The sequence below is a fragment of the Symphodus melops genome, assembly GCF_947650265.1.
Source record: "Symphodus melops genome assembly, chromosome: 21".
Classification (NCBI taxonomy): domain Eukaryota; kingdom Metazoa; phylum Chordata; class Actinopteri; order Labriformes; family Labridae; genus Symphodus; species Symphodus melops.
In genome coordinates, this window is record NC_136711.1 from 14,775,205 (window position 1) to 14,793,419 (window position 18,215).

The 18,215-nt window shown below is 40.2% G+C and overlaps 1 protein-coding gene across 2 annotated transcripts in view; it reads right to left on the reverse strand.

The window, feature by feature from the left end:
* Positions 1-1,180: 1,180 nt before the first annotated feature.
* The window catches only part of chst15 (carbohydrate sulfotransferase 15), an 83,982-nt gene continuing 66,947 nt past the window's right edge, over positions 1,181-18,215 (reverse strand). For both annotated transcript variants that reach the window (XM_079334326.1, XM_079334327.1), the window contains 7 exons: positions 17,607-18,203; positions 15,501-15,840; positions 11,387-11,530; positions 7,860-8,016; positions 5,083-5,239; positions 3,285-3,432; positions 1,181-1,672 (listed from right to left, as the gene is read on the reverse strand). In XM_079334326.1, the coding sequence (XP_079190452.1) occupies positions 1,479-1,672; positions 3,285-3,432; positions 5,083-5,239; positions 7,860-8,016; positions 11,387-11,530; positions 15,501-15,840; positions 17,607-18,047 (1,581 nt within the window). In that variant the 5' untranslated portion in view covers positions 18,048-18,203 and the 3' untranslated portion in view covers positions 1,181-1,478. The remainder of the gene's footprint in view (positions 1,673-3,284; positions 3,433-5,082; positions 5,240-7,859; positions 8,017-11,386; positions 11,531-15,500; positions 15,841-17,606; positions 18,204-18,215) is intronic.

An 18,215-nucleotide genomic window follows, 5' to 3' on the forward strand; every position in this document is an offset into this window, starting at 1 on the left:
TTGATTAGGCAGTGGATACAGTAGAAAGTTGGGAGAAACAGGAAATAACATACATGGTACACAGCGTGCATGGGGAGTAAACTAACACCTAGACCATCTGTGCCCCCACTAATCTACTTCTTAAAGGAAAAATGTGCAACTTTTTGATCCAGTAGATGTTGCCCTTGAGCACCCGTATAAAACGGATTTGTGAGCATGCTAGTAGTACACAAATATAGAGCACCCTTTATTCTATTTTTCTTGCTTAATTTAATGGATGTAAATATGCTGGTTTTTTTTGGTTTTTTTTGTGCTAATTATACTAATGTTTGAGCTGTTGTCACAACATTTTCCCATTGGGTGATTAGTAAAGTATCTTATCTTTAGTTTGCTCGTAGCTTCACGTTGAATGCTTATGTGATATTTAATTAAGCAGTGAGTACATTATGTTCTTCTTCTTTTCTATGGTCCCTCACTTAAAAAAAAAATTATATGCAAGGGGATGAGCCAGCCAGCTAGCTTGTCCATGAAAAGATGTAGATTGGCTCAGACACCATCATAGAGGAAGTCTGTGTCACACACATTGTAGACAGTCATGGTTCAGACAGTTCTTTTCATAAGATATACTGGATTTATGCTGTATTGTTGTGTAAATTGTCACACATTCAGCTTTTAAGTGTTTATGGCATTCTTTTTTAGAAAATGAAAGGAAATCATTTCAAGAGATTGATCAGATAAAGTACATAGCTGCCCTTTGAGCTTACTGAATCAACCAACTACAATCAGAAACAAAAATCAAAACATTTCCTATTGAAGTCTTTTCAAGCTTGTTTAATTCCCCAAATAAAGCTCAATGTTTTAAATACAGGCACTTATTCCATTAGAGGCCTCAAGTCTTTGCCTATGCATGTTCACTTTAAGCAATTGGATAGTTGCAATTACACATGCTTTCCAGTAGAGGCCAGTGTTGGATAACTAAACTTGTGCTCTAACAGATTTTCTTCTGAAAGGAGTTTGAATTATGCTCAATAATAGTCAATAAGTCTTAAATCTGCTTGGAGATATTCCAGCTGTGTTGGACAGAAAGAATAACAAACTACAGTGTGGACTACAGCATGTCTAATCTTTTCAGGTCTGTGAGGCTGCCTATCTGTTAATTAATCACAACAAATATAAAAGACAGAATAGGACTCAGTTTGAATATCTTTAAATTCACTATTTATTTTTTTTTTACATCTGTTCACAAAGGAAAAAGAACAATCAAGATGTTCCAACAATGCATTCTCTCTTTCACTCAAACACACACACGCACCCACAGATCACAAATCCACACTCTCTTGTGCTATTTTCCGTCTTTGATTCATCTCTGCTTTTATAACTTAAAAAATAATTTAAATAAAAAATGTTGATTTTCATGGGCACTTGAGCGAGATGAAACTCAAAGGAAGGGGCTGACCGACACATCAGTGGTTTCTTTCTACTGAACTTAGGAGGGTTTTTCAGAGTTGAGTGTCCCAGAGGAAAGAGTCATTGTGTAGCACTTTGGCCAATTTCTCATTGAACGGCGTGTAGAAGTCCTGCAGGATCTCTTTAGTGATTGGCAGCATGGGTCCCAGATTCTTGTCTGCTGGCCTCCTGGTGTTTGATGCTGGACTTCTTGTGATCTCTGACTCTATTTCTTTTGTCAGCGGCCCTGCAAAACAACACAACCACTGTTTTTTTTTTAAATCCTTGCTTTGTGGGCCACTTCAGCAAGACTGAATAAATGAAACTGAGTAGAGTCAATGACCCTGAACTGTCGCTGTGTATCAGCAGTGCTATGAGCAGGAGATGTGACGTTTTGGTTAACAATCACACCTTGTTGGCAGCTCTCTGAAGAGCCAAGTCTGAACTCTGGGGAAACAAGACTGTGGGGTGAAGCTGAGAGGAAGATGTAAGAGGGCATTTCTAGATCACATGAGCATTTCTTTTGTGCAATATGCTTTTCAGAAAAAAACAGAACTTGCAGACTACTTTCAGATATCAATAACTCTAAGCCCAATATTGACCTCATAATACTTCTAGTACTAGTAGTTTAACAGTATGAGTAAAGATTTAGTAAAAAAAAAAATCAGTTACAGCTTTAAAATGTAAGGATCTGCTACTTTTGATTGTGTCTACGATGGTGAAAAAGTTTAAGGTTTCAAAGTTTCATTCAGATTTGGATGGCTCAAAAAATCTATGCAAACGTCCCTTTGCACTCTACTTGTAAATTGCGAGTTTTTGCTCTCATTTTGTATGATTTATGGACCAAATTATTTATTGACTTATTGGAAAAGTAAACAGACAATTAAGCATAAAAAACAAGTTGGCTTGCAGTCTGAAAACATCTGCAGTGAAGTTAGTATGAAAGGTGAAGGAAAGCTGTATCTGGGAGACTTTTCTAAGGTAGCGGGTTATTGACGTCAGCACTTCAAATTCAACAAGGTTTCTCACAAAATGTGGACTGGTCTTTGTGCATGTTAGAGACAACTGCAAAAATAAACGTCATTATATTGAGTACACTCATGTCTGACTGCAGTGAGTGAACGTTTTCCACTGTCACAGGGGTTAGAAGCATTGCTTCAACATTACAATGTATGTATGAAAAAGGCAATGGTTTCATCACAAGGTTTAAAGTGGAGAAACAGAAAAGCTGGAAACCAATCACGTTTTTTGTTCATTAATTAAACAAGTCTGCTTTTTAATATGATTCCTGATTCTTGTTCAATAGAATTAGTGAAAGTCTCATTGTGGCTGAATCATTGTGTGAAACCATTTGGTCATAACATTATCTCTTATTACAAAGGAAGAACATCATTTATCTTTATATCCAATGTGCATGTATATATTTGTTTTGAAGATTACGTTTTGGGGTTTTTATTAGTTAGGGCAGCTAGAGCGAGCGAGAGAGAGCGAGAGCGAGAGAGAGAGAGAGAGAGAGAGAGAGAGGAATTATGGGAAGAGAGAGTGGGGGATGACGTGCCCCAAATAGCATTGGGACCAGGAGTCAAACCTGTGATAAATTATGATGACGAGTACTGTAGGCTCTACATGGGAAGCATGTTCTATCAACTCAGCTCAACCAGCTTCTTTGATTGAAATTGTTTTCAGCGCCGCCCTGACTGGAGTTTACTTCAATCTCCAACTGTGCTGTATAGTTGCTGAAATCATGCAGCTAAAATCACAGACAGTTACATGCATTTTATAAAACATTTCCTCAATTGTCCCCAGCAGGAATAATTACATACAAGGTCATACATTACGCTGTGTTGTTTCGTACTTACCTAGGTTGAGAAAATCAAAGACTCTGTGCATTGTGTATTTCCTGTTGGAGGCGTGGTCTTCCAACCGAAGGACCAGAATCTGTTCCCTGCTGAAAGCGGTCAGCCAGTCTATTAGGTACACAATGTATAGGCCAACCTGCAATCTGACCTGGGGACACAACACAGAAGACTCAACGTAAGATTAGGAAGTTTTAGTACTGTCCTCCTCAACGGAGGGGCAAAGTAATACAGAACAGGTTAAACAGTAAAAGTCTGGCTGTCATTTTTTCAATAAAACAAGAACATGACACATAACGTTTGAACACATTCTATTTGGATCCTGAGGTTGGAGTTGAAGGATTTGACAAAGGCAGAGGTTTCTTAAAATCATTACCATGCATCAGACACTAAATGATTCTGTTACTAAGACCCAAAGGCAGAGAAGATATCTGGGTCGTAAGTATTTGGTGCTGCAATCCTGCAACAAATTTCAATGTAATTTTAGCACTCTTGCTAACCAAGATTCTTAATCTGGGATAATAATCAAGTAACATTAGCTGTGTTGGAACTTAAAAAAACATAGAGTAGCTGTCTGGAAAACGTTTACTATCAGCAGATGTGTCCCTGAAAAAGGACACATTTGCACCTGACAGTTTAATGTGATGTAGGCTGATTTAAGATTTTGACATGAAAAAAATTAAAATAAAAAAATCAGTCGATTAAACCCTTTCTTATATTTTTGTGTGCAGTAATAGTGGGACTATGACTCGTGCGTATTTCATTGGTGTGGCTTTCCTTAATTAATAATATTAAATATCTAATTATGTAACTGTACATCAGGGATCTTCCCATATTGGACAGCCTCACCTTTGTGATATTTTATAGACTGAGCAATTACAAATATATTTTACCAGAAAGTAGGATATGTGAGATTTCAGCACAGCATGCTGCAGGTAACCTTATTTATTTTCAGATTTGATTTTTTAATTGCTGTATGACAGTTAATTGCAGAACAATAGTCGTAAAAAAACACACTTTGTTATCCAGAGATGAAATAGCTTTGTGTCCTTTTTGCCATTTCAGCAAAACTGAAAGGTGATTGCACTTCAGGCCAGCAACTCCTCCTTCATTAAATCAATTTGATTCAACAGTGAAGGCCAATCGTGTTCTCTTGCTGGTGTTTATTGGTGTTTTCTCCCCAGACTCTAACCTAAGCTCTGATACTTTTATCACGAAGGCACAGGCATGAGAGACGCCGTAGGACAGCTGTAATGCTTTAACATGGTCTAATAACTCTGAGGACATATTAGTGGATGGACAATTAGGCCAGTGGCAGTGACTGAGCATGCTCCCGGAGCGGGCTGTTAAGCTCGTCAGTAGCAGTCAGAATTGAGAACCTTTGAATATGAGGGGTAGCCAAAAGAGGATGGGGATCTCCTCCTCCCCCTCTTAGTCTGTCTAGCTCAGGGCACTGTGGGAAAGCTGGCCAGGGGCCCAGCACTGGGGCCCTGCAACTGCTGGCACTAAGACTCGGTCTGCTTTGTGAGTATAAAAGAAGTTCTAACCACTGCTAAACTTGTTTTTTTTCTTCTTAATACAAAGAGAGGACCGAGGCGCTGCCCAGCTCGCCGGTTCAGCATTGCTGCCAATCTCCTTTCATAAAGTCTGTCATGAAAGCTTGAGGGTGCGTTAATGAAGTGTGGATTTCACTCAGTCTGTCTTCTTTATTCCTTTTTCATTTCTTTCCCCCCACCAGTAAATAAGCTGGTGGCTAAAGTGCAGGGTTTCGAGACAAAAGCAGGAGGGAAGGTTCACTCACTGGCATTGCATTGTTGACAGTAGTGTTGTACACACAGGAGCGCATTGTGTACTCGGTAAGGCACCCCTGGAATAACTGCAGCGACTCCGCCACCTTCTCATGGAAATCTTCAGCAGACTTATTGGCAATACCGAAGTAAAGGTAGTCAGAGTATAGCCTGCAAGAAAACAAAGAGTATACAATTAGCACAATGAAATTAAATGTTAGTTTTTTTTAAAAAGAAAAAAGACAACGGCATACTTTTTCAGTGTTTTTCACAAACTCTGAATCTTATCACATCTAATTTTATTAATTTTTAATCCTATTTTCTTCCACATTTTGTCTTGTATCTAAAAGTTGTGCTTTCCACAGGAACACTTTTGCACCAAACAGAGTGTGACTGAGATGTCAGAAAATGCTTCTGGTACAAAATGAAGGTACAAGTTGTGAGACATCTCTGTTCTCAGTTGGCATTAAATCACAAAGAGAGGAAAGAAAGAAATAGCCAACGTGCATAAATCACTCCAAACTGAAGGGAAATAGATGAGTCTATACGGAGACAATGTGAAGGGAATCAGAACTTTTTTTTTATGTTGTTCGCAAGAGCAAGGAAATTTGCTAATTATAATAACAGTCGCTAAGAAACGCAAAAGAACCAGAGGGGCAGATATGTTAGCTTAAGTGGCTAATTCATGAAAAAGTGTTTTGTTTCGATATGTATTTGACTGTGTTGGAATGTACACTTTTGAATTTTAGTCCCAGTGATGTATTTCATGTTGACTCAGCACTTTATCTTAATCAAAGCTGCTGAGAGCCTCAGTCAAGGAAGGTTTTTCGAAGGCTGCTATAATTAGTGCTTCTTGCATTTGGCTGTGTTGGCTTCTACTTTTGTGTTTTTTTCCTGTCTTGTTCGGCCTTGCTGCAAAAAAAACGATCGCCCTTCGGTGGACAAATAAAGTTGAAGTTGATTTGAAAAGCAAAAATAGGAATGTCGAAACGTGTGATCTTAGATTTCCAATCACTTCTTTGAGAGGAGGGTAAAACAAAGAGTGATTCTCATCAGCTTTGTGGGGAAACAGTGAAATACAGAAGCAAGGCAAGCGTGCTCTTAAAAAATGCACAATGAAATCAACGAGTCTGGGAACAGGAAGTGTGGATAAGGCTGAACGGATCAGTGGGGATTGGAAACAAAAGTAATAACAGAGAACTTATCGACCTTGGATGGATGACTGAATAGCTCCTGCTACAATATGGATAGAGAATTAGATTTCAAAGACACTTGGTGAAAGAGAAGCTGTGAACAGTACAATGGGATGACTTTCTGTACTAGTGAATGAAAAACGTTCTCAAAAGGGGAATTAAATCCAGATTATGACTGGCTTTAAAATACTCATTGTTTGTTAAATGTTATTTCACTGCTTTTCTTTGACCCTCTAAAGTTCTTTGAATTGCTCCTGTGCTGTAAATGTGCTACAAGGAAGAACAGTTTCCTAGGAATGTGGAAATTCATGTATCAATATCACTAAGAAAGATAGAGAGAGAGAGAGAGAGAGAGAGAGAGAGAGAGAGATAGAGATAGAGAGAGAGAGAGAGAGAGATAGAGATAGAGATAGAGATAGAGATAGAGATAGAGATAGAGATAGAGATAGAGATAGAGATAGAGATAGAGAGATAGAGATAGAGATAGATAGAGAGATAGATAGATAGATAGATAGATAGATAGATACTTTATTGATTGACTTAATTCAATAAATAAATGGATAAATGAATAAATGGATAAAAGCAATTACAGAAAGTGTGTTCAGACAGGAAAAACATCAACTGTAGTTGCATTCCCATTTTAAAGAATGTGCCACTCGGCATTCAGCTGCAAGGTCTTAATGCCTCTGATAAAGATGTGATTTGGATAGTTATGTGACAGCTAGTAAAAGGCGACACATCTTCTGTGACAACAGGTCTTTTGTTTCCAGTAAACAGTCAAAGTATCTGTCTGTGTCTGCAGTGTGAACAGCTTTGATGGAGGCACAAAGCAGTGAGGCGGAGGTGGTGTTTTCCTGACCACGTGCACACCTGCATGTGCACATGCAAAGCAAAGGGATCCTACTGGAAGAAGAACCAGTTTCACACTAAAGCCTTTTTGAATGAGTTACTTTATAGTTAAATATATTAAACAGTAAAGTGAATGTATTTAATTACACAGTTGAATCTAAGTTGTTTAAAATAAATTCCCCTTGGTAGCTTATGTCTTTTTTTAAATCCATCCCAAGGCCTGCAAAGGTCATACAAAGTGTTTACATGAACTGTTGAGCTTAGTTCTTGTCTCTCTCAACACCTCAGTGACTAATAACGTCTTCTATCTTGGCTGTAACCAAACCAGGAGGTGAAGATTTGATCCTGAACTCTGTATGTTGCCCTGTTTAAGTTCCAGATCTATCAGTGAGGAGATTAACTGAACTGCAGACCTGATACTCTGTTAGCAGAGACAAACGATTACAGCTGTCTCGTAACAATCCCCTCACGGCTTCAACCTGAATTGTGAGATTCAGGTCAAATATTTTAATCCAGGGAAAACTTACTACTTCTTCTCCTCCTCTCACTTTTCTTTCTCTCTGGCAGTTTAGGCAGAACTTTTTCTGGCACACTCGCATGCCAACACATCAGCGTAATGCAGAGATTGCAGTTAGAACTGACAAAATCACACGTCAGACTTCGACTCTAACTGTGTTGTCACTGGCATTTACATGTAATAATAATAATACCAATACTGACTAATACTGTGGAAGAAAGATGACTCCCACCTCTCCACGGGGTCCCTGAGCATGACAATGAAACGGGCATCAGGCTGCAGGGCGTGGACAAAGTCCTGGATAAGGAAGGGAGGCTCGCCATCTGTAGTGTTGTCGTAGAAATACACCCAGGCGTTATTATCCCACATGGTGGAAGCACTGGCTTCTCCTGCAAAACACACAGCCCACAGTAGTTAGAAAAAAAACAAAAAGAAAACATGCACACAAACCGTTGTATTATGCAGTCATTGAGCAGATGTTTATGGATTTTTAGGAACAAAGGTATCTGTTAATTAAAGCTTCTCAATAATGAGGTGTTTACGTCTGAGTTTTTGTTTGTATGTTGGATGAATTCTAAGACTTTCATTGTGTTGGGTTTTTGCGCTGCAAGTGTTATTTTAAGATTGAAAATCCACCTTTTTTTTTCTTACTTATGAATCTAAATTTCTCTGTCATATTTTAACAAACAACTTAATTGGTCAGTGATTTCAGAAAAAAAACAAAACAACAACACAGAATGTAAATAATTTAGTTTTTGCTGCTTCATAAAATTTCCTCTCAATCATAGCATGAATTAACTCACACAGCATGTTCCTTACATAGTCAACAAGTTCATAAAATGAGAGACGCTAAAATGAGTGAACACACAAAAACAAGCCAGAGTAATTACTTTTCCATTTGCAAGTTAAATTATAGAATAACTCTCTGTACATAAACCAAACAGTTGTGGTTCTCATAAGCAGTGAGATAGCGTCATTTCTCAAACAATTTGAGAGCAGACACTTTATCATGCTGGGCTGAGAAATGATATCCAGGATTCATTAGTCTGTCTGTGCCTTCATTATCCTCTTATCTGTGACGAGAAGCTGCGGTGCGTTTGTAGAGAGAACACAACACAGGCCTTATCTGACTCCCCTCCTCGGAGAAACGGAAGATAGCCTGGGCCTATTTTCTGTGCTGACAACAGAGAGAGTGAAACAGGATCGCTGCTAATGCCGCTACGCCTAAAATGATAAACACACACTGTGATCATGTCTATTTAAAGGTCTCAATGTCCATTAAAAGAGCTTATTTAGCTCCACACGGAGAGGCTGTAATAGGGCAAACAAACGGCAGAGCCAGACCGGCGTGCCTCTGGTGTTGGCTCGTGGTTGAAGAGAGTCAGAAGCCGAGATTCTGGCCACAGGCCTGCACCTTGCTGCGCTCTCTCAGGGCATGGTGGGAATACAGAGTGAAGTTTTGACACACACCCCCCCTCCAAGCTCTTACAGGGATTATTTATTTAAAGAGGGAAACAAAACAGGGCAGCATGCTAAGCTGCACTCAATGCAACAACTCAAAACCAGCGTGAAAAGGCTTTTGTAGAAAATCAGTTTTTTCTTGCAGCTGAGGAGTTCTTTTTCAGATTTGGTTTAAATAACAACAGGAAACAACAGATGGACGTATGACACCTGAAAATGGAATTCTCTCGCACGTCTATTTTAAATTAAATATGGCAGACCTTCTGCTGGAATTGAAAGATTTAAAGTGAGAGGCTTTTGAACATGCTTCTTTGGCTGACATTTTGTAGGACTTGCAGCTAACTTATTTCATCATGCCCACTCACAAAAAACTCATATCCAGTTCATAGCTGTCAGTCAGTTGGGCCGAAGCTTCGTAAAGTGGCAGCTGCCATGCAACACTGTGAAGAGCCGCAGCAAGGACATCTATTCAAAAGGACACGTTTACATAGTATGAAGTATGGACAGCTTTATCTATTTTCAATGTGACTTGGGTCAATAATGGAAAGTGAAGGGCAAGAAATTCTGAATCATAAAAGTGCAGGTGAGTGCTAACTAGCTGATCTTAGCTAGTTAACACAATCTAAGGATTACCATCTGCTCTCTCGTTCAGTCAGTGTCCTGGGGCAGTAATGTTAGTTAAAAGGCAGTAATATTGAAGTAAGTGAACACAATATTTTAGCGCAGGATTAGGAGAAGTCTGTTCTTTTTTATTTCCCTTGAAGGACAGCGGAGCATCTAATAGCATAAATCCACAAACTCCTCCTCTCTGGGTTAAAAAAACAAAAACAAAAAACAGACACTCCAAAAGCACAATCCAGACTTAATCATCTGTTAGTGTGTCCAGCTGAAGAGCATCTTTCTTTCATTTAAAATATTAAAAAAGAAAGTGGTTAAAACATGTAGGTGGTAACTGAACTTCTCTGTAGCATGCATCAATAGGAAGCCTCTCTTTTCCTCCAGGTGGGTGGTTCCATGAGTGCGTGACACATGAAAACTATGACTGTCTCATTTCCCCACTGCTTTTTCAAAAAACCCATGTCCTTTTCATACCGAACAATGCTTCACCATGGCAACTTTGGAAGATATATGTTGGGATATACATAAAAGAGGTAGAAAGAGGAATTGGGTGGAGAAATAGAAAACCATTAATGTTTTTTTTTTTTCTGCTGCTCTTCAGTAAAGCAGATGGAAGTCCCTTGTTATTCGGCTGTCGGAGCCTCTCTTAAAGGCTGAGTCACCGTCAGCTCCACGCTTCAGCCTCCTTTTACAGTACCCACTGCTCTGATAGCAGCTTTGTAATTTAGAAGACCTGATTGCAAGTGAAGTTCCAGGCAAGTGTCAGGTGACAGCTAAACACTATGGGCTACAACTTGAAGAGGGCACAAAGGACTGTCAGTATATGGTTCACACACTGGTCACTTTGCTAATACATGACCTGAGTTACCAATATGATGCAGCAGTGGGTAGGGATGGGGTTGGATTTACATGGTGTGCCACTGATTAACCCTAAGTAAAACAGGAAATGTTGGGTGCTAATAAAACTGCCTGGAGAAATAAAGATGGATGTCATTTTTTTAACCATGTCTTCTTAGCGTTAGCTTTGTAAAACCATCTTCAAAAGATCAGTGGCTGTTTACTGGAAAAGACTCGATGATGAGTAACTTCCTTCCATGGTGTGCCAATCAAGGGTTTGATGAAATTTATTGAGAAATCCTACGTTTGAAATTTGAGTTCCTTGGTATCAGTTTATTTTGCAGCAAGAGTTCATTTCTAAAGTAGAACCGAAAGTAGCCCCATGGTTAGGATGGAGGAATGGAGGATGAAGAAAAACATTGATCTGGTGAAGCTCCGCCTGTCTCTTTTCAAAATCCCACAGTAGTTAAAGTTAGAGTGTCCAAATCAAGTTTTTACAGTTTTAATTCTGATTTTAAAGTCCTTTAAGATTGGATTTATGCTGATGCCAAGTCTTTTCAAGTTTTTATATTTAGTTATTTAAAATCCCCAAATCTTCTAAAGAGAATAAAGAAATAGTCTTTTTTAAGTCCTGCGCTCATTATCTTTGCTTACTTGTATTAGTTATTTAGGGCTTTAAAAGCATCATCTGAATTAACCAGTGATGATAATATATGGAAAAAGTGCAAACATTTGATGCTACTAAAAGGGAGCAAGTGAATTAATGAAATAAGGTTTTTACTAAATGAAAAAAGATATTAGCTGAACATCAACAACAACAACATTTATTCAAATGTATCTCACCTATGATGATGTTAGGCTGGCTGGGGCTTCCACTGGTGTTTGCTGTAAGGTTGCCCTGGATTTGATAAGCAGCCTGATCAAACAAGTCCAGGTAGTCCTCAACTGGGTATCGATCGTGAAAGCCCTCGCTCAGACGGATGATTCCTGGTGGAGGAAGAAGACAAGGTACGTTAACAGTTGCATCTTTACTAAATGTCTAGTTTAGTTGTCAAGGTATGACTTGACTTGACTTGACTTGACTTTATTGACTTTGAAAGGTTTCAAACACAGCAACTTAGTAAATGTCCAAAACGCATTAAAGTATGAGACTTTAGTTTCTACTAGCTGCTCACTTATTGATGTGTGTGGTGATGAAACAACAACACAGCTTGAAGAGCCAAAGTCGTATTGGGATGGGGCATAAGTTGGTTGGCCAAATCAGAAAATGACAGCAGGATAAAAGAGGATGATAGTTTGAATGTCAGACAGATGTTAACAGATGAAAAGAAGTGAAACTGCTCTGAAAATGCAGAGAATAAATAAACACATTAATCCTGCATGTTACCTTTTCAGGGATTGTTCATATTCTCCAGTTAATCAGAGATGAGTTTGGGGAACTTTTTGAGAGTAGAAGCAGATTAACATGATTCCCTTTTGGGATACAAATATAAAGATTAGACTGGGTTAGGGTGGGAAACTGTAGCTGGCGCTGTAGTTGGGTGTGTATCAACCGAGTAGGTTTTAATTCCTGCGGTTTCCCCTCCATGTGTTTCTGAGGTCACACTGAAGGAGATCATGAGGTCTTCTGTGTTGTCCTGATTGTGGGCTGACCAAATAAAATCCAACCCGAATCCAGCAGGGAATACTGGCCCATCTCTGTTTCCTGTGTTTCCAATTAAGAGCCAAAGTGAAGTAAATGCGTTTAAATGCAGGACAAGCAAATGTGTTTTCCATTTGAGCTGCTGCGGTTGGCGGCATAATTACAATTTACTCTGCAATCGTGGAGATTGAGTGTAGGACTTAGGAGGATCCATACAGGCAGTATGCGTATAATGAGGTTGGTCAGGCGTCTGTTTCTCTCAGTGATAGTTTGATGGTGTCTGAGTAAAACACCTTCCTCTAGTTAGCAGGGAAACATGATTAGAAAAATCCTGTAAACCTTCCAAACATGCACCTGCATCATTATTTATCCAGAGTTGTTGTACTTGTGGTGTGATGGGGCTGATGTGTCGCTCGAGGGTCTTTTTTTCTCTTTTCTTGTCCCCCCCCCATCCCTTTGCTTTTTGATATGAATAAAGCATCACCCGATTTCCAAATACTTTCTTGATGGGTGCTGAATAGGGCAGAAAAAAATCTAATTAACATTCAAACTGCCTCTCTTAGAAAGTTATGTGGCGCGGATCGCATCAAATCACCTTTTCACTGCATCGCATGAGTGGAGCCTTGAGGGGGGAATGAAATAAATAAATACAAAACAAGAGCATTTGAATTCAGAGTGTTCTCAGAGGATGTCTTAAGAGAAAAGTGCTGATTACAAGCGCATAGCTGCAAGCAAAACACCGTAGGGACTAGGAAGATGGAGAAAGGAAAGATGAAAGGATGGAAAGAGAACGGACTTTCAGAGAGAGAGAGAAGGACTACGTCCTTGGGATACAGCGGCATTTAGCTGCTACGCAACATTACGGCCTGCAAAAAAAAAAAAAACATAAGGTAAACATCTCATTCACATCCTGCAGCTTCATGAGGTGCATGCTGATTTATCAATCCACCAGTTAGGTTTTTTGAGTCTCAGATGGATTAGGGGCCAAGTCAGCGAGTGGATGAACTTCAAAAGGATTTGTTTGGCTGCCACAGCTAAGCTGCCTTTGATTTATTTGGTTAAATTTTGGAAGAAATTCTTTGGAAAAAAACGTGTCCAATGTTGTATATATCACACCGAAACCCATCAGTGTTTGAAATAATGAAGTGCTTTTTAGACGGATATGGCTGCAGGCAAAGCAGCATGTATCTGTCATTGTAAAGCAGAAGAATCCCGCTCATGCACAGTGCCATATCACCATTAAGAGATCGAGTCATCATGCTGTGCTGATGAGATAGTGCAGCTGCTGTTCATAAAGCAGAATTCTTATGAGATTATCTACACACTGCTTGTACGTATAAAGTCATTATCTAATCTGCTTTCAATTTCGTAATCACAGCTGACTTTGAACAAATCTGCGCCCTACAGTTTAACTGCTGCTCTACACATTTTTTTTTTCCTTTCACAATGCACAAAGGCAGACACACATTGTTCACACACACACACACACACACACACACACACACACACACGCACACACTCCCTCTTGAGCTGCTGAAGATTCTCCATAATTCATGAGTCTTAATGGCAGTTCCAGTTATAGAAGAAAACAAAAGGCATGTAGGTATTGAGAGCGATGACTTCCTTCTCTTTTGGGAGTAAAAGCAGAAGATAATTTTAGATTCTTAGCTCCTTTAAAACTTCCTGCTAGCCTGCTATAATTATCTGCTTATTTTTTTTACTTTAAAGAAAACGTGTGGGGAAGCATCTGCACTTTGAATAAGGGTTGATTTTGTCTAATACAGAAGATTTCGGTTTTACTCCAAGATCATGCACCGAGTTTTAATCCCCTCTGTGGTGGCGGGTGTTGTGGTTCGAACATCACAGATGCACATGGCAAAGGAAAAACACACAATGGCATCAACACGTCGAGATAACAGAGCCGCCATACCACCAGATGTCTGCTTCGAGGCGGCTCTTAACTCTCGTCGCACAGTTTGAGGCTTTATCTCTTTGTTTTGGGGAGTGACACATCACCACCTGTTCAAACCTAAGACAACTAACAGTGTAAGCAAGGATTATAGCATTAGCTTGTGTGTTTACACTAAAAATCCATACTGAAAACAGCCAGTGAAAACACACAAGTCTCCACCAGCATAAATTGGCAAATATTCCCTTTAAGTAGCGAAAAAAATAACATCCTGAAATATGCCTCAAAGACTCACTTAAAATGTGCCCCAGCTCCTTTATAAATCGAAATGATTTGCTTCCTAATGAAATGAATCTGTGATAGCTCTCTTACTCTTCTAAATGGAGGCATAAAATGTACATTTGGTAAAAAGATAGCGACGTAAAACGCAGAGCGAGAAGCTGAGGGGAGAAAAGTTTAAAGTGGGCAAAAAGTGTGTTGCGAGGGTCGAGGGCAGCATCTTCTAAACAAGTGCACCCACACGCGTGGGTTTAAAGAGAGTACGGAGGCTTTAGACGCTGGGATTTTCACGCGTAGGCCTACTTTGCAAGTTGTTGGGGGGATTTTTTCACCGCAGAGGCATCAAGAAGGCATTGAGTAAAATTGAGGTTTTTATATAAGCATAGCTGACATGTTAATGAGAATAATCACCACAATCAATATGACATCTATTGGAAATTTGCGATAAGATGATGACTTTAAGAGCACACAAAAGAGGGGAAATCGAAGACCTGGGGTTTAAAGAGCTGAATTCAAGAGGTTTTAAGGAGCGTAAGCATTCCTCTTGAGTTGTATTTTTAGGCTAACAGGTCTCAGGTAGAAAATAACACGTTAACGTTTATTATGCACGGCACACAATAGGTCTTGCATATTCATTTCTTCGTTAATTGCTAGGGAGATTGAACTGCATGCATCAGAGATACGTAATTCATGTGGCATTCAGGGCCCAAAGAACACCCAGAAAGTTTTTTTGTTTTTTTTTCCAGGAGAAAGTATGATTGTTATTTTCAGGCATATTTGATGTTGGAAAAAGTTGAGATTCACACGGTGTAATTATCAAAAGGACTTTCTTCCTATTTTACAACAGCAATCAATAGAAATTATGGTATGTACTTCTCTCAATTCGCAAATCCCTACGGCATTAAGAATGCAGGAGATAATTAAATTGTGCTCATGAATCAGACAAGCCTGACTTTGAGCCGAGACCCCCTTCAAGCGTCAGTCGTTGAGTGCTTTCCTCAAGCTCCCTGAGGTATAGCCTTGACAAAATGATATACTAGTCACACTCTCACTTCCAATGCTCTTGGGCTCTCATTATTGTGTTCCAGCCTGGAGGCCTCTACCGCACCAGAGTTTCCTCTACTCACCGAACCTCTTGCGCGTCCACCAATGTGGCTCTTTGAAAGTGGTGAACTTGACGTCAGGGTGAAGCCTCAGTCTGTCGTACAGGTCCGTGGTGCCACACTTTGGTTGGCCAATGATATAGAAATAAGGAAGGCACCGCATTCGGTAGAGTTTCCCATTGTGGTGGTACAAGTGTTCCCGGAAAGTGTTCCTCAATTGCTGAAACACAGTCCGGAAGCGTCGCGAGTAGCGTGCGTACAAGTTTGTCCTGTAAGGGTCCGAGGTGATATTCCCAGTGTATTCCTCATACCAGCATGGGTTCTTGATGCCAGGAAGGAATTTGCTGGGGATAACGGAAAACATCTGTGAAGGGAAAGAAAGCAGGGTGCATCATTAAACTTGAAAAGTGTAAAAACATTTTAGACAAAGCCTTCTGTAAACCCCTGAAATGATGATCGCTTAGGCTGAAGGATGGAAGATAAACACATTCCAGTCATTTCTCAGATCCTATAAAGGAAGCGGTTTGTTTAAACAATTTAAAGTCCTTCTTTTTTTTTGTACAAGTCACTGTTTTGGCAGGTGGAGGAAACCGCAGCCTGTGTGGGTTTGAGATGAACAGTTGACGACAAGTTTTGTGCAGGAGGAGACTCTGGAGGGCCAGACTCACAATAGATTGTCTTTAAATTCAGAGACACAGTGACACCAGTGAGCACACATCCACGGTGCAGCCACACAGCATTTAGACACTTTGACATTTCATTCTTTCTGCTAGCTCTGAACTTCAGAGGCGTTTTTGTACACAGACTTCCAGTTTTAAGAGACTTTTTAGAGAAGTGATTAGAGAAGGATATTTTACACAAACTAAGTCAAGTCATACTTTATTAAATGGCTCTGCCTGGTGTGTGCTACCACCATCCTGACTTTTTACTTTTTTTTTTAGTTCTGTGCAAATCTTTTTTTTAAGCAGTCATGTGACCCCGCCTCCAATCAGTTTATCCTTAAGTCGTCGCTCAGATATTGTGTTCACAAAAATGTGACATTCAAACAAATACGTCTGTAGTGGATGGACAGGTCTGTTCCTTACACCCTCAACACTGAAACCTTGAAGTTTCATTTATTTCATATCCAATGTTCTGGACTAAAGTGGAACACAACCAAATAAAAACATCTGTTCTTTTACTTTCTGACAGTGGTTAACATAAAGCTGCCCAGACTTCCCCCAGGAGAGGAAACTAGTCTCTTCCTTTCGATGTAGGAGGTAGGCGAGACATTTCCAATTCTTTTCTGTCTCTTCTCACGTTTCAAAGTTTTATTTCTGCTGATCTAACACAACACAGGCCCGTGTTACTATGCCTGCCTGCTTGCCTGCCTGCCTGCCTGCCTGCCTGCCTCCCTGCCTCCCTGCCTGCCTCCCTGCCTGGCGGCCTGGGAGAGACGGCTACTTTGAGGACAATTAATGACGGATCCGTCCACAGATGTGGTATTGATTGTCCTGCGGCCACACTCTTCTATTCATTAGCTGGTTCAATAAGAAATTAGTTATGTCGCAAATAGCTCTGGCACAAGCCATTATCAATAGAATGAACAATTAATTGAAGCCGGCTTTGAGGTGAGACGGACAAGAAAGCTACTGGGGCCAATGTGTTTGAATACTGGGATGACTTTGAGCTTTATATCTCTTCTGAAGGAAAAAATTGGTAGAGACATATGCAATTATCTGGAGTGGCATGAGGTGTTGTACTAGGTTTGCAGAGCTGTTTTAACTCTTTATAAATTAAATTAGAAACTGCAGCGAGCGGGGAATTACAACAGCACTGCTGTATTGAACCCTCTATGGACGGCATGTAGGCACGAATACTGATTCCAATCACCTTTTCACTTTGCATTTAATTACGCTCCAAGACCTACATCTGTGAATGGCAATTAAAAGATGGATCTATATCATTCTCGACCATGTTTGTAGTTTAATCAAATTAAATAGATAACATTGCAACTACAAAACACTGTTAAATGAATGACATTACTCAACCTGATAACAAAACGAACTGTGTGATAAAATATGTGTCCTCAAGATAGCTTTGAACACGTAAGGGAGAAAAAAAGACAAGAGACTTTTTAGTTATACTCACATGTTGCTCACTGTTCACCAGGGCCTTGAGCTCTGGGAGCTGACGCCTGCTACGAAACTCCACCTTGGACGTGATTGACTTGACCACCAGTTTGATATGTGCGTAGTCCTTGACTGAAGAGAGATTAAAGGCAAAAGGTCCTGGGCTCACCAGGCTGCTGAAGTGGTAAGGGGAAGGCGTGAGGAGGAGACCCTTCTTGTCTCCTGTCAGGATGTACGAAGCCATGATGAGGAACATTACAGCCAGGCCAAACAGGAAGCTGAAGAGCCGGATTTTACGAAAGCAACCCAAGGTATTCCAACGTCTCGGCAGCTCCCGTTTGACCTCCAGGACCGCAAACAGGTTCATAGGCGTGTCGTCCACCTGCAGGATCAGCGGCCTCTTACGGTACTCATCCACGGAAGAGCCCAGCAGGCTGTATTTGTAGTCCATCTGTGTCATGGTGTCAGCAGCCTGCGAGACCCAGGTGTCAAGGCTTAGACACAGGGAAGGGTTATGGAGCAAGGACCAGCCAGGCAGGAGGTTTTGTGCTGGGGGAATGGCAAAGGGTGGAGAGCCATGATGAGATGTGAATGGGCCACCTCATCTGCTGACAGCCTGATAAGAGGA